We start from the raw sequence: 15,554 nt of genomic DNA on the forward strand, positions 1-15,554 counted from the left end.
TTCTTGAAGTTTTGTAACAGATTGATAATTGAATTCATGTTTTAAAATAAAAAAAATTAAAATATAAGTAAGAAACCCAACTAAAGGTATTCCAGTGATAAACTATTTGGGAGGGGGGTGGAAAGTCAGGGTTATTGAGGTGTTGATTACATATTGTAAAGTCCACCCTTTTAAAGTGAAAACTTTGATGGATTTTGAATGTACTCACCTCTACATGATGAATCGTTGTATTTAATAAATAATTGCTCCTTCTACCACGAGTTCATCATTTGTTTGAATCTGGAGTTTGACATGGTAGAGTTGCCGGTGCTTGGAAATATAACTAAATTATAGTTTAAATAGTAATAATGCATTCTTGTTATGCTTAATTCTTAAGTAAGCTAGATCATTATTTTTCAACATGAATGTAGTAGAATTTCAGGATGGTTTTTGGAATGTGTTTCCTGCTAAAGGTGTAGAATATCCTGCAGTGGTCGAGTTTGCTCCGTTCCAGAAGACAGCCAAAAAGAAGCTAAAGAAAAAGGATGCCAAGACCGGAAGCATTGAAGGTGGTGAGTCCTTTTTCAAATGCTGCCTGTGAAACACACAGATCAAACGTATTTCCTCTCCTGGAGTTGAGGAGGAGTGTTCGTTTTCTTTTTTTCGTTAATTTATAGATCCAGAGTATAAGAAGTTTTTGGAAACTTACTGCATGGAGGAAGAGAAAACCAGTGCCAATCCCGAAACTCTTCTTGGGGAGATAGAGGCAAAGACAAGAGAACTCATTGGTCTGTTTTGTTTATTTCTTTTCTTTGTTGAGATATTTATTTATAGAGTATGTATTTATGCCTTATTTTCATGATTATGATAAGAAACTGAAACTCATTGCAAACTTGGCAGAAATGTAGAGTGTTTTCCAGTTTGACAAAAGGATGGCAAGATGGCAGCTTGGGAAAATATTTCTGGGCATTTGTTGATGGAGAGCACCTGACTTTTTAGTTGCAGTTGTTCTGTTTAAAGTGTCAGTGCTTCCGAATGAATGGTGGAGAAGACACATGGGTGCTCTGTGCCTGGCTGTGTCAGGGAAGAGTGTGTATCACAGTGTTGATCTCAGTGGTCTTTGAAAAGAGCAGTCCCGGATGGATGCCTCAGGAGTCCCAAAAGGGAGATGTGTGTGGTCATCTTGCTGCTGTTCAAAAAATTGAACCCACCTGAGCAAGCCTGTGGATAAATCCAGCCAGAACACAGAATCTGGCTTGAATCCATCCTCCAACCCTACACTTGCAAGTTGCGTATTTTAGAAGTGGTCGGGCCGGCCTGTGGCTCACTCGGTAGAGTGCGGTGCTGATAACACCAAGGCCATGGGTTCGGATCCCATATAGGGATGGCCGGTTCGTTCACTGGGTGAGCGTGGTGCTGACAACACCAAGTCAAGGGTTAAGATCCCCTTACTGGTCATCTTTTATAAAAAAAAAAAAGAAGTGGTCGTCTCCTAGTAACAGTCCCCAAAAAACTCAAGTATTGATATGACACACCTTTATCCATCAACAGGGAAACTGCTTTAGTTTAGTCCCAAACACACCTGGCAGCTCTGTTGGTTTTTCCTCAATGCCCCAGTATGACCCACCCTCTGACCCTCCCCTCTCCCAGCTGTGCCTTGCTCACCCATTAAGACTTCCAAGACATGACAGTCACACTGTTTATAGTTTATCTTATTTGTGGATCTCCTTCCACATAAACACTTTTCTCATTTCATCTCCCTACTTCCCCAACACAACTGTATATTCATCTTTGTAGCTGAAACACAGAGAAGTGTAGGAGCTGAATAAATGTTTGTTGAATACATTAATAAGAAAAGTTAACATTATTGAAATAGTCATTAATTTTCTTCATTAGTAGTGAAATTTTTATATTTTATAGCGGCTGATTTAATGTGTGGCTGAAAGGACTGTTAATCACTGAAGTAAACACTAAGGTGTGCTGAGGCTGCATGTTGCCCTCATACCAACTCTGATCCTGGGCCTGGGGCAGAACAGTGAACAGAAGGCAAGAGACTTCTCTCACAAGCTGCCCTGCTAGTGGGGATGACAGGTAGTAAACATGTACAAAGGTAACCCAGCCATAGCATTTCAGTGTGTTGTAAGTGCCACAAATATAATGAAATAGAATAATGGCTTAGAGAGTAGTCAGGAGATTCCCTCTGAGATGACGTTTGAGTTGAGACCATCTGTGCTGAGCGGTGGAAGAAGAGGAAACTCTAAATGCAGGGGCTCCGGCTGCAGGAGCAGAATGCAGGTGGTTGGTGCCCGTGGGCCAGGGAAAGGGTGATTGGAGAAGCAGAGGCATATCATAGTGGGCTGGGAAGGCTGCGTACTAGGCTCAGATGTATTCTGAGGCAACTGGAACCACAGAGGGAGTGACATGGTGTGGCTGGTTGTTCCCATCACTCTGGTTGCCCCACATGTACTGGATTGTGGATACCAAAAGAAGAGGCAGGGTCACTGGTAGGAGACTTTTGCTGTAGTCCAGGGGAGGTTCCTGAACTAGGCTGGCACACGCAGCATGTATCTTGGAGGGGAGTAGACAGGACTGCGGTGGAGTGGCTGTGGGAGGAGAGGGAGCAGAAGGAATGAAAGACACCAGGGTTTTGACTTGAGCAGATTAGTGGATGTGGCACCATTCCTGGCTTGGGAAGACTGAGACGAGAGACAGTAGTTGGGGCAGAATCAAGATTTCACTTAGAACCTGTTAAATCTGAGAACTAGAAAAAGCAAATGAGGGCCGGCCCGGTGGTGCACTGCTACAGTGTGCCGCTTGGGGGCGTGGCGGCGCTCCCGCCGAGGGTTCGGATCCCACATACAGACCGGTTCCCGCTCACTGGCTGAGCGAGGTGCGGGCGCGACGCCGAGGGTTGCGATCCCGTTGCCGGTCCCGGTCCAGTACGGGCGCGACACTGAGGGTTGCGATCCGTTGCCGGACACGAAAAAAGACAAAAAGGAAAAAAAAAAAAGAAAGAAAAAGCAAATGAGTGTTATTTTCAGAACTCGCCTTCCTGCCCCTCCTCCCATTTCTCCCTTGCTTTATTTTGAATGTCCCCTTTACAGGATCTGTCGCTGCAGGGCTGTTTTGAGACATTCCCTTTGCGGGTCAGACACAAAACCTCTTGCAGATTCCAGCAGCTGTTCTTCAGAGTGGCTGGTCCCCAGGACCTGCTGCACAGATATGGGTTGAATGAACGCATGCAACTCAGCACCCTAATGTGAGCAACGAACTCAGTCCAGGACCAGGCCACTGAGTCTTGTTTCTGTGATTCCTGTTTCTAACAATTTAAATTTGAATCTTAACTGAGCAATTCATGGCACATTGCCTTTTTCTCTTCTTAGCTTTTGGCCTTTAGTGGATCCTTGCGAGCAAGTCTGACAAGTGAGGATTAAATGGAAATATTACTCTCAAGTTGTTGTGCTGGTGTGGTGCACATGTTGGGTCTTTAGAGCAGACAGACTCAGGTTCAGCTTAAGACTTGCAGCCATGTGGCCTTCCTGAGCCCCAGTTTCCCCGTTTGCTCACAGATTCTGTGAGATGGTATGTATAGAGCACATGGTGCAGTGCCTGTGGGTAAGGCACTGTGCGGGCAGCAACAGGCACTTCTCTTGGTTCAATTAGTGTTACATCACATGGTCATGCATGTCTTATCTAATAAATAATGTACCTTTATGTTGTGTGAAGCACTTTCTCATACAGAGTCCCCCTTACCCTTCACGTGAGTCCTGTGGGTAACGGGGCAGGTGTTTTGTAGGAGAGGAGGGGAGGCAGGCGGATGCAGGCTGTGGAGCTCATTCGAGGTGGTCTCACCTGCTTCTGGCCAGCAAGTCTAGGCCTTCCACAGAGCAGGCTGATCTGAGATGATGTGCCCATACAAAAGGCTGATCTCTGATGTTAGCTGGCCAGCTGTACTGACCCCGACAGAGTTTGTAGTCAGCCCAGGAGCCACCTGGGGGGAGTGGGTTCTCCGTGGCTGCAGCACCTGACACAGAATGTGGGCTTCTGCCCTGTGGCAGCTCCTCCCTACAGCAACCATGCCTGGGCAGAGCATCTCTGGCAGATGCCATTTGATACGACATGTCAGGGTGTCAAGGGTCCTTAATTCCAAATTAGGGATCCCTGGATAAGGGCTCTGCTGTAATCCTGATTAGTTCCTGATCTTCACAGTACAGGAAATGTCATGTCAGTTTTCAGGCACATCCAGGGATTCTTCCTGGCCCCATTTAATCTGAGATTTTACAAACTCACAGAACAGACCCAGAGCATCTTCCACCTTCCCACCCCGTTCTCATGTCTGTGGGCCAGGGATCCATCCATCTCAGAGCCAGTCCCTATGAGAGGCAGTGCCTGTGGGCCTGCGTAGTCTGGGCACCTGACAGCCAGGTCAGGCCAGAGTGGTCGGGGCATAAAAGTTGAGGATGAAGTTAGAGGTTGTGGAAATGTTCATTCCTTGGTAGTTGGTGCCTTTTCAATCAACGGTGCCATGTGGAGTCATTTTCTGTGCTATAGTGTTTTATGTCCCGTCATTCTGATTTTACAGAGTGCGTATTATAAGAAATTACAGGCGTCCATGTTGCTCAAAACCACTGTCTATGGAGAGCAGAAAAGGAAGAAATTCGCAGAAAATGTGTTGAATCAAAGTGAACATATAAATATGTTATTTAATGATTTCAGATACCTTTAGAAGTGAGAAGAGATACTCATTAACATTTGGGAAGTGTAATGCGTTGTATTCATTTTACTCATATGCCATCTTTGTAATATTTTAAGACTCCCTTAAGAATCAAGAATTACATGTCTGCTATGCATAAAATTGTTGGTAGCTCCACATTTTTTGACTTTGTAGTAGTGGAATGAGAACCCACATTGGTACAGTGTGTGCGCCTGTAAACTGAAAAAACAGTAATATTCTGCCCTAAGATGTTAAAGGTAAATTTAAAACAAGCATTTAAAATAAAGAAAAGAAAGTTAAATACTACATTACAATTTTTGTGTTTTAGCTAGAAGAACCACACCTCTTTTGGAATATGTTAAAAATAGAAAATTAGAAAAGCAGGTAGGTCTGACCTTTTCACTGATGAGTGTCCTTCCTGCTTCTGCTGATTCTGTTCAGACAGTTTATACACCTGCTTCTCCATGTCTTTAGAGAATTCGAGAAGAGAAGCGAGAAGAACGGAGGAGGAGGGAGTTAGAAAAGAAACGCTCACGAGAAGAAGAAAAAAGAAGAGAAGAGGAAAGATGTAAAAGAAAAGAGGCCGATAAGCAAAAGAAAACTGCTGAGAAAGAAGTAAGGATTAAGGTAATTTTGAGGAAACATTAAATTTTCCAAAAATAATTCTGCTATACTAATTATACCTTTCAGGTATCTTAGCTCTTTAGAATTTTAAAGACATTTTAAATTAATCTCATCTTTTTTTATTATAGTTCCTTTTTTTCCATTCTACAACAGTAAATTTCAAACTGTGTTTGCAGAACTCTATGGGTTCCTTGGACTTGCTGTTTGGAGGACTGGGGGGTGGATGGCAGGGAGGCCAAGCTCCTGGTATAGAGTGGTGGGTGCGTTGCCTGGAGGAGCCCCATGTTTAAATGTTACATCTCAGGCTTCCGCATACATTTTCCTTTAAAGAAAAGTTTTCCTGGCCAAAAAGCACATATCCGAAAGCCCCTGGCTTGGCCTTTCCTGTGAAGCTGACTCAGTCTCTTGCCCAGTTTCATCCACTCATGAAGGTGGTTTCATGCACAGAGGGAATTTTTTCTCTCTCTAAAATGTATTGTCCAGAATTAGGATCTGATCGTCTTAGTATTCTGCTCAGATGACCTTATTAAACCTAGATTTCAACCTAATGTGTATCTTATCTCACTCCACAGGCATTTAAGGTACCTTATAGGGATTCAATAGACTTGTATAATATAAAGGAAAAAAAAAAAAACAGGACTTGGGGAAAGATAGACTAGGAAAGGAAAGGGTGGGGGAGAGATAATTGAGTCATACGACTCTGAGAACAGTATTTTCTGTTTGGTCCTGCTTGTTCAAGGATACAGACACAACTCTGCATGACAGAATTATAGCAAATATATTTCCTGTAATAAACTGTTAACACTTCTCACTGTGTAACAGAGACAAAAAAAGGATTACTCAAAGCACCGTGAATGCGATGAGAAGCCTAAAGGGTCTGCACCCCAGCAACTCCCCTGTTAGAAGGAGAAAACTGGGTACAGCCCTGATTCAAAGTTAGCTTCTGGTTTTTATTGTAAAGACAAGGAAGTTTCACAAGAAAATTCAGTTGATTTAGTCATCACAAAGGGACACAAGGACATGGGCAGTGTTACAAAAGTTATCTATGGCTAAGTATAGCTTAAGCAATGGAAACTAGTAACATCAGTAAAATCAACAATATGACATTCCAAAGTACAATTTGTGATAAAGCTAAGGTGGTCAAACTGGCTCATTATCTAAAATATAACCTCTCCTTAAGCAAAAGTTACATTCTTATGATAAAATCTAAGTACAATTATCTCTAAAATTTCCCCTAACAGACAGCTTGCCCCTAGCAAACATCTTTTTCACATCTTTCCCTTCAGCAATTCTTAAAATCTCTTAAAGGATCAGTATGACAACCACCTGTTAGCTCTAAAATCATTAAAGTATACAATCCCATACCTAAGCAGTGATTAGAGTTGATTAGATGGGCTGTTGCCCTCTGGCTGTGGCCTCCTACCTGAGGGCTTTTGCCCCATATATGTATTTACCTAAAAACCCTATTCTAAAAATCAAATGAGAATCAACATTATTTAATTAGAATTGATTAAATGGGCTTTTGCCCTCTATCTGTAGACTGTGGTCTCCTACCCAAGGGCTTTTGCCCCATACATGCATTTACCTAAAAACCCTATTCTAAAAATTAAATGAGAATCAAGATTTCTAACCCTCCACAGTAAACATAGTCTCAAAAGTAAAAATTAACAGCCCTTGGAAGATAACTAATAAACCAAAACCTTACTATGACAGGGAAGGTCTTTGTCATTGCAGAAATTCAACTGTGTCATGTCATGACATACTGAACATTCTCAGCAGTCAAAACAGAAAAGTTGATGCAGAAATGTAGATTTCCTTATATATGAATAGAACTCAAATTCTGAAGAGAACACACATCATAAGGAGAACACTGTTCTTCAAGGGAAGCAGAGCTTCTTCTAGGACTTTGATCTAAACTCACTTCTCCCATGGGGTTGACCTGTGATGGAGAGAAAAATTTTTTAACAGCATCCTTATGAAAACACGCAACCATGGGTATCAGTCAGGACTGGCTAGGTGATGCTGCAGTAACAGATAGTCTCAAGATCTCATTGGTCTCACCTAGCTGAAGCGTATTTCTTGTTCGTGTTGTGAGTCGGTTGTGCACAGGCACAACATTGCCATGGCAGTCACGTGGTGACCCCAAGCTCATGGAGGCCCTTTGTTGGCATTAGCTTCCACAGTCTTTATGACACAGAAGAGGAAAGTGTACTAGTGTCAGATTGCACAAGGCCTTAATGCTTCCATGCAGAAGTGACACGTGCTATTTCTCCCCATGTCTTGTTGGCCAAAACAAGTCAAGCAGCCCCACTTAATTTCAAGCAGGTAGGTATGTGTCTGAAATGTCTGATGAACAGCTCTAATGAATAACATAAATTCTGAAGACTTTTTCTTGACGTGTCTCTCTTTAAAGTTGAAGGACATTCTTGCAAAATACAGCCTTATGAAAGGTATCGGGCAGGAGCCAGGTAATGTTGCTCGAGCACATTTGCTTCAAAGATGAACAATAGATGTACAAGATGAATGGGTAAACGGTTTGTCCCAAAACAGTCACCAAGTAGTTTCTTTTAACTTGGCTTTGAAACGTTGATATTTTGGGTACAGATCTATAATCTGGTAATGACATTGATAAAATTGAGGAACCCAACCAAGACCATTAAGTAAAGACGGCCCAGTGCATGTCTGCAAGGACAGGCAAAGCCAGGGTATTCCTCAGGAAACGACTCTGAGACAGTATTTTCTGTTTGTTCCTGCTTATTTAGGGATACAGACACAACTCTGCATGACAAAATTGTAGCAAATATATTTCCTGTAAGAAACATAGTCTCAAAAGTAAAAGTTAACAGCCCTTGGAAGATAACTAATAAAACAAAACATTAATATGACAGGGAATGTCTTTGTCATTGCAGAAATTCAACTCTGTCATGTCATGACATTTTCTCAATTTTATGGTCACACTGCACGAATATCGTCTAACCTTCTCATTTACCTTTCTGAACAAAGAATAGATGCCAACCCAGTACCTAATGCTTTGATTCTCAAAATCACTTTTGTCAACAGCTTCTTACTGAGAGTTTTTCAAAAAGAACCATTGAAATCTGTAGCCTATAATTTCGACTATAATTTTAAGTAGGACTTGAAAGTGTTTGGAATATTCCATTTTATTTTTACATTGTTGAGTATGCAATTAGATCCAAAGTAAGCCAAAGAAATTAGACAAATTTAAGTTAGTAAATGTAAGTTCAATACCTTCGTACAGAAAAGAAGAAATCAGAACATAAATGCAGCAAGAAAAAGAGTTAGTCTTTTCCAGATCCACTAAAACAAAATGTTGGTGGTAAATTGGGCCCCAGTGAGCATGAGTCACCCTGGCTTTCGTCCTGAGGAGTCTGGAATTGTGGCTGAACAGTGTGTGAGATTTGGGTCATCTAACCCCAAGTTTAGCTTTCAGTAAGGATCTGCACTCGATTTGGGGATCTCTTTCTTATAAATTATTTGGAGAATTTAAGTTTTAAAAAAACTGAAAAATAAAATCTGTGGAGGCCAAAATACAACAGCCTTAAGGTAGAGCTGCAGAGGGTCACCCTCACGGCTTCTGTTAACAGTAGAGAAATGGGACTCAAGGAGAACAACCCAGCTGTGTTTCCTTTTCCTCTGAGACTAAAACCAAGCAGTGAGCTTAAGTTGAAGTGGGAAGTTAGGATACCAAAGTCATGAATAAAATTCATGAATACATAAATTGTAGGGTATTGATGACATTGTCTAGAAAAACTGAGATCATTCTTATGAAGCTCTTTAAAAAAAGATGTGTGCATGTGTAACCAGCTTGCACATATGTAGCAGAAGCACAGATGAGTGCATGTGTGTGTGGCCGGGTTACATGTGTGAGTGTAAGCACAGATGTGGATGTGTGTGTGCAGGTGCATGTGAGACTGGGTTGCATGTGTGAACAAGCCACACTGTCAGCAGCCGCTGGCCTCCCAATAGACCCGCCCCAGCTTCTCTCCTGCCTGCTCCCCAGCTAGTCTTCACTGCTCTTACTTCTGTTTTTCAGATTCACTGGCTGATCCCACCTCTGGCATGTCTGCATTTTTCTCTAACAGGGAACTTCCCAGGAACACCTGTGGCTCCTTCTCACACTCTAAGTTCCCGTCTTGTCTTCACAGAGAGCCTCTGGACACTGCCTCTTCCCCTCACTCCATGTCTCCACCCCATTTACTCTTTTTTATTTTGTGTTCACAGCACCTGATACCAACTGAAATTGTCTTATTCCTTTGTTTCCTTTTTTATATTTTTTGTCATTGTGTACACTGTTCCCCTATCCCCTTGACCACCCCTCCTTCAGCTAGAATGTCAGGTGAGAGTTCTTTCAATACAGGGACATGTCTGTCTCATTCACAACCATGTTCCTGGTGTACAGCTCCCAAGACCCTTGGAGTCTGCAGAGTGATGAGTGTCTTTTTGTACACTAACGAGAGGACTGGAGGCTGGGGCCTACAGAGCTTCAGGACAGGGGCTGGTCACTAGAAAGACCAAGGCAGGATTAGAGGGTTGGGACTTTCAGCCCCATCCCCCGGCCTCTGACCTCTGGTCCCCAACCTCTAACCTCTGAGAAGGGAGAGGGGGAATGGGCCAGAGGCTGGAGAATGAGTTAATTACCAGTGGGCCAGTGATTTAATCAGTTATGCCTATGTAATGAAACTTCCATTAAAAACACCTAGAAGACAGCACTTCTGGGTTGGTAACCACATTGAGGTGCTAGAGGGTTTGGGCACAGAAGCTCTGATCCACCTCTCAGCCCATACTTACCTCCATGCATTTCTTTTATTTGGCTGTTCCTGAGTCGAATCTTTTATAATAAACTGGTTACAGTAAGTACAGTGCCTTCCTGAGTTTTGTGAGCCATTCTAGCAGATTATCACATCTGAGTGTGGATCATGGGAACCCCATGAATTTGTAGGTGGTTGGTCAGAAGTCCAGTGACACCCTAGGACTTGCAACTGCCATGTGAAGTGGAGGCGGTCTTGTGGAACCGAGTCCTCAAACTGTGGAATCTGATGCTAGCTCCAGGCAGACAATGTGAGAAACAAGTTGAACGTAGGACGCCAGCTGGTATTGGAGAGATGAGGTGGTGCTGGAAGAGACACCACACACCTGCTGTCAGAAGCGTAATGAGTAGAAACACGCACAGGTGCGCAAGGTTATTTGTTGGATGGCTGGACGGATGGAGACTTGCACTTCCCTGTGGCTTGCATTTCTCCCAAATGTATCCCAGTTACCTGAGGGAGGTGTGTAAGTTCACGGATGCTGTAGGCAGAACAAGAGGACGTACACAGGCAGACCTAGTGCACACGTTTGATGAGAAATGACTCATGTAATCACATATATCTGTGTATAGTTTTGCTACACTGCAGTTTAAAATATGTCCACTTTTGTGAGTGAGTTCAGAATTCTCCGAAGTACGCTTTCTGTTTCTGTTCTAGAAATGACTCTACCTGTGGTGCTTAAACTTTGAAGAGTGAGCCAGAGAGTGGGGAATGTGTCAGTGCAGAGACGAACCACGTGACGCATCCCAGGCACTTGCTCTGATTCAAGAGAGAGAATAATAAATGTTTGAAAACTAAACTATTCTAAAAGTCATCCATATAAAGCAAAATACTTTGTTTTATAAAAGCTAGAACCTGTAGATGAAAGAAAAGGAAATCGTCTCAGTGCTTTATAAAAGCTAGAACCTGTAGATGAAAGAAAAGGAAATCGTCTCAGTGCTGACACCCATAATCTGTTGCAGAGAACCTGGAGATAGAGTTGTGTGTGTGTGTGTGTGTGTGAATTTGTGTGGACATTAACATACAAATAGAAATTGGGTCTTTGTGCATGTTCTGCTTTGTAACTTTTTAAAAAATCATAGTTGACACGTTGTACTTGTACAGACATATGGGTACAATCTGATGTTTTGATGCATGTGTATGTTGTATAACAATCAGGTTAGGGTTGTTAATGTGTCAGCCACCTCAGGTGTTTATCCTTTCTTTGTGGTGAAAACATTCAGAAGCCTCCCCTGTATCTATTAAGAAATATACAAGACTTAACTCTTTTGTAACATCCTTTTATTCCTTAATATGACCATCTTTTCATCACATTGATTATCCTACATCTTTTTCATAACCACAAAATATTTCACTGGCGAAGTGTCCCATTACGTATTGAACCAAAACCTTTTTTTGGACCTCTCACTTACATTCTTTTGCTATTCAAACATTTGGGCCCAATATTAGTATATATTTTTGATTAGTTTATTTAACAACTTTTTTAATATGCTCTTGAGGTGATATTTTATTAACATTATAATTTCTCAGCTTCTTAAGAAACCAGAAAAGGGAGAGGAACTGACCACAGAACAACCCAAGGAAGGAGGAGAGGAAGCTGATGCCGGAGGTGGAAGATGGGAGCCGTGTGCCTCCTGCGCAGCCATCAGAGCCAGGCCCATGGACAGCGTGCCACAGGAGCTCAGGGACAGGTGAGCAGCGTGAGTTTCTGTGACACGTCAGCATCAGGTCATGGTGATGTGTCCTGTGTCAGTACAGTGTGTTTATTTCACAGCATTCTTGGAATCCGAGAATTTTGCCAGGCTAGGCCAGTACACTTGTCTTTGTTTCTCATCAGACCTGCCAGGAACTTAGGAAACCCATCTTCCCTGCAGTCTCGAGCCTGTTGTCACGTCCAGGGGGTTTCTTTCTCTCGGTGCCTGAACTCTTGCCTCCTCACCCTCTTCTTTCCCTTCTGAAGCCTTTCCCATTGGCCTCCTGTGCTGCGCGTTAGGACTTCAGGATCTGCCCGGTCTGTTTTCCTTCATGGTTTTTATCAGTCTGTCATTTTTCTCTGTTTTGAAATATGCTGTTCATTCATTCTTCCAGCCCTCCTTCAGTTTATCTACAGAATTGTAAATTTGAGAACCCAGTCTTGTAGGCCTGCAGGTCTTCTGTAATAAAGAAATAGAGTTTCAGTCTTTTGTGGAAGTCGTCGCCCCTCCTGATCAGCAGCTGTACATGCCTCATCCCTTGGTCTTGCCCCACTCTCTTCCTTTACTCATGACATGCAGCTCTGTGCGGACAGACATGACAGCCCCTCCCTGGCATCCCCCTGTCCCTGACCCCCACCATCTGCAGGGCCATGTGCAGCTGGGCTTGCCTTCTTCTCTGGGGTCCTCAGTGTTGTCCCCTGACCCAGGGCTCCTGCCCATGTCCTGCATCTGGACATTGACTGTCGGCTAGTGCCCAGGGCGGGTCTGCTCATGGGCTGATGGAAGTGGGTATTCATTGGGAGGGTAGATGGTATGGTCATGGCACTGGACTGCTAATTTCCCAGATTCACAATAATCTGAATGATTTGTTACTGCCTTACATACAGAGTTGTTGATAAAGCATTTTTTCCCTCTTTTGGGGGTTTCGGTTTATTGGTTTGTTTCTAAAATTAATTTATACACGATTATCAAAACCATGGTCTTTTAACACTGCAGTTTATGTCACAGATATTTCCATTTTTGTTGTTTATGATACAGCAGTGCTTACTCCCATACTTCTGGCAGGAATTCATACTGTGCCTGTAGATCCTTCCTGTGAGGTGTGTGAGGACTCTCAGGTTCATGGAGGGAAAGAGTGTAAGAACCCAGTGAGCTAAGCAACCATTTATTTACTTCCTGTTCATTTAATATTCTAATTTATACATACATATAATTAGTCAGGCATTATTAAATTTCAGTTAGCTGCAGCTGTGCTTGGAGCAGGGATTAGGCTGTCAGTGTCAGTCTGCACCATGCTGGTCGTGCATCTGGGCTCCTGGGGAAGTCATCCGACCCCCTTTAGTCTCACTTTCTCTGTAAAAAAGAGGGGGTGATATTTACTTTGGATAGTTATTGAGAACTGGAAAACACTCATTACATACCTGTCAGTCAAGTATAATGGCAGGTATTACAGTTATTGCTGTTTATTTGTTCATCTTTTCAGCAGTTGTTTCTGAACGGCTGCTGTGTGCCGTCACTGTGCAGACTCAGCCGTCCAGGGTGAGCACCACCCAGGTGTTCCCTGCCTTTTTGGAACATACAGTCTAGAAAGGAAGGCAGGTGGATGACAAGCCATTTACATGAACTTGCTGATGATTTGTATTGAATCATAGGTCACACACTGACAGTGATAAAGAGCAGACGGATGTGGAGAGATTTAGAGAAAAAGAGCTTGAAACACAAAGATACCACTTGGATGAGGGCAGAAAGCACAGAGCTCCCTATGGGTTTGACAGGTTTTCAAGAAGGAATGAAGATGAACTGAAATGGGGGAAAGGATTCGCCCAAGACAGAGGGAAGAACGGGAGCCAGGATGGAGGTGTCGCTGTGGAGGCAGCAGAGGGACCACGGAAGGAGCAGAAGGCGACTGATGGCCGGGCACCCGGAAAGGAGCGGCAGGGAAACAAGGTTCTGTTCCTCACTTGAGGATCCATTCATTCCACCCCATGTCCCCCCATTCATCTACATCCACCCCTTAGTCTAAGAGTGTAAACCGCACTTCTCCAGTCTTACAACTGCTTTTTCCAAATGGAATTTCTTGTATTAAACCAACAAAGGATTGCTTTCTGACGGTGTGGGACCTTGCATTGTCCCACGAGCTACTGCTCTGTGGGATCAGATGGCCCATAAATGCCTGTAAGTTCTGCACAGACAGCACAGGATTGGCATTGCCCACTTTTGTGAGTTGAAGTTAGTTGGTCTTCAGATGACATTTTCCCAGAGAAGCACCGTAAATGGTTTCATCTCCCTTCCAGGACAGGGCCCCGAACTGGTGCTCACCCCGGTCTTCTCAGTGAGCCAAGGTCACTGAGAGCTGCCCAGGCCCCCTTGCATACTGACCCTCCACCCGTGTCCTGAGCCCCAGCAGCCACTGTCCTCTGACTGCGATTCTGCAGTTTCAAGTGTGCACATGAGTGGGGACTCAGTGTATGACCTTCACAGTTGGCTCCCTTCTGACCCATCCATGGCGTGAGTCAGAGATGTTCATCATTTAAATGTTTCCAGTAAGGGAGAGGCTGACATCCAGAGGAGGGCCCGTATGACCTTCACAGTTGGCTCCCTTCTGACCCATCCATGGCGTGAGTCAGAGATGTTCATCGTTTAAATGTTTCCAGTAAGGGCGAGGCTGACATCCAGAGGAGGGCCTCAGAGGAGGGCCCTCTTTGCCTCTGCAAGATTTCTCTACTTACCTTAATCTCAGGGTGCACAGAACACAGCTGTGGGTCTGCACGGGTTCATATGAATACTTGGTTTTCAGCTGCCTCTCTATTTCAGCAGTGGGGAGTGATTTGGGGATTTGCACAGCGTCATGTGGGGGAATGCACAATGACTCAGTTCTCTCAGTTAAATCTAATCATAACGTGGTCGTAATGAGGTGCTTTGTGTCACAGCTCCTTGTTGTGAGGCGGGCAGGTCATGTGCACTTGCAGATCGGGCTTCACACTCTGTGGCACACACACATGCGCCTGCCAAGAGTCGTCTCCCACTCCTCTCACTGGCCAGGCTTATACTAAGGAAAGGAAAATTAAGTCAAACCACCTGGTGGGGACCTGCTGGGGGCCTCCACACATAGTCCAAGAGTAGGTACGGGTGAGCTGGTGAATCATGGAGAAAGTCAGAAGATGATGCCCATGAGTCATCCTCACAGCACACACATGGGTCCCGCGGTGGCATCAGAAGGCTGGGCAGTCACTCTGCAGGGACAGGGAGGTGTGCTATGCAGGAGGCTTGCTTGCTGGGCCACAGGCGTCCAGGAGACTGGGGTGGCCAGCGAGGCTGGAGGGCCTTTCGGGAGCGGAGGGGCTGTCCTGGTTACAGGTCTCACTCGCAGATCAGCCTGTGCTTCCCTGGCTGCCAGCGTCTCATGCACTGAAGCAGTTGCTTTTCGTGCACTTATTCAGGCATCATTTTTATTCCTCTGCCTCCAAAAGGTTAATGAAAGTGTGGGCTAGTATTTTGCATAAAGTGAGCAGTTCGCAGTTCTCCACTGTTAGGGGGAGGGAGGAATAATCAACATGGAAGTTGCTCATTCCCATTGTTAGCAACTGTTTTAGTACATACATGTAAGAAGCATCTCTCTGAGGGTCCCTGCCTTATTTTGTTTCAGAGCTTGTGTTTAGCTGACGGGGAGAGACGGGCGTGACTGAGTTTTCTTCTCTCAGGCCCATAGGGAAGTGC

General features: G+C 44.1%; 1 protein-coding gene across 1 annotated transcript in view; it reads left to right on the forward strand.

Moving 5' to 3' along the window:
• The first annotated feature begins 465 nt into the window (after positions 1–465).
• The window catches only part of UPF3A (UPF3 regulator of nonsense transcripts homolog A (yeast)), a 16,855-nt gene continuing 1,766 nt past the window's right edge, over positions 466–15,554 (forward strand). The window contains exons 1-6 of the mRNA XM_008582655.1: positions 466–548; positions 657–767; positions 5,022–5,077; positions 5,168–5,320; positions 11,674–11,834; positions 13,490–13,784. Of these exons, the coding sequence (XP_008580877.1) occupies positions 692–767; positions 5,022–5,077; positions 5,168–5,320; positions 11,674–11,834; positions 13,490–13,784 (741 nt within the window). The 5' untranslated portion in view covers positions 466–548; positions 657–691. The remainder of the gene's footprint in view (positions 549–656; positions 768–5,021; positions 5,078–5,167; positions 5,321–11,673; positions 11,835–13,489; positions 13,785–15,554) is intronic.

This window comes from Galeopterus variegatus, unplaced genomic scaffold, assembly GCF_000696425.1.
Source record: "Galeopterus variegatus unplaced genomic scaffold, G_variegatus-3.0.2 Scaffold2684, whole genome shotgun sequence".
Lineage (NCBI taxonomy): Eukaryota > Metazoa > Chordata > Mammalia > Dermoptera > Cynocephalidae > Galeopterus > Galeopterus variegatus.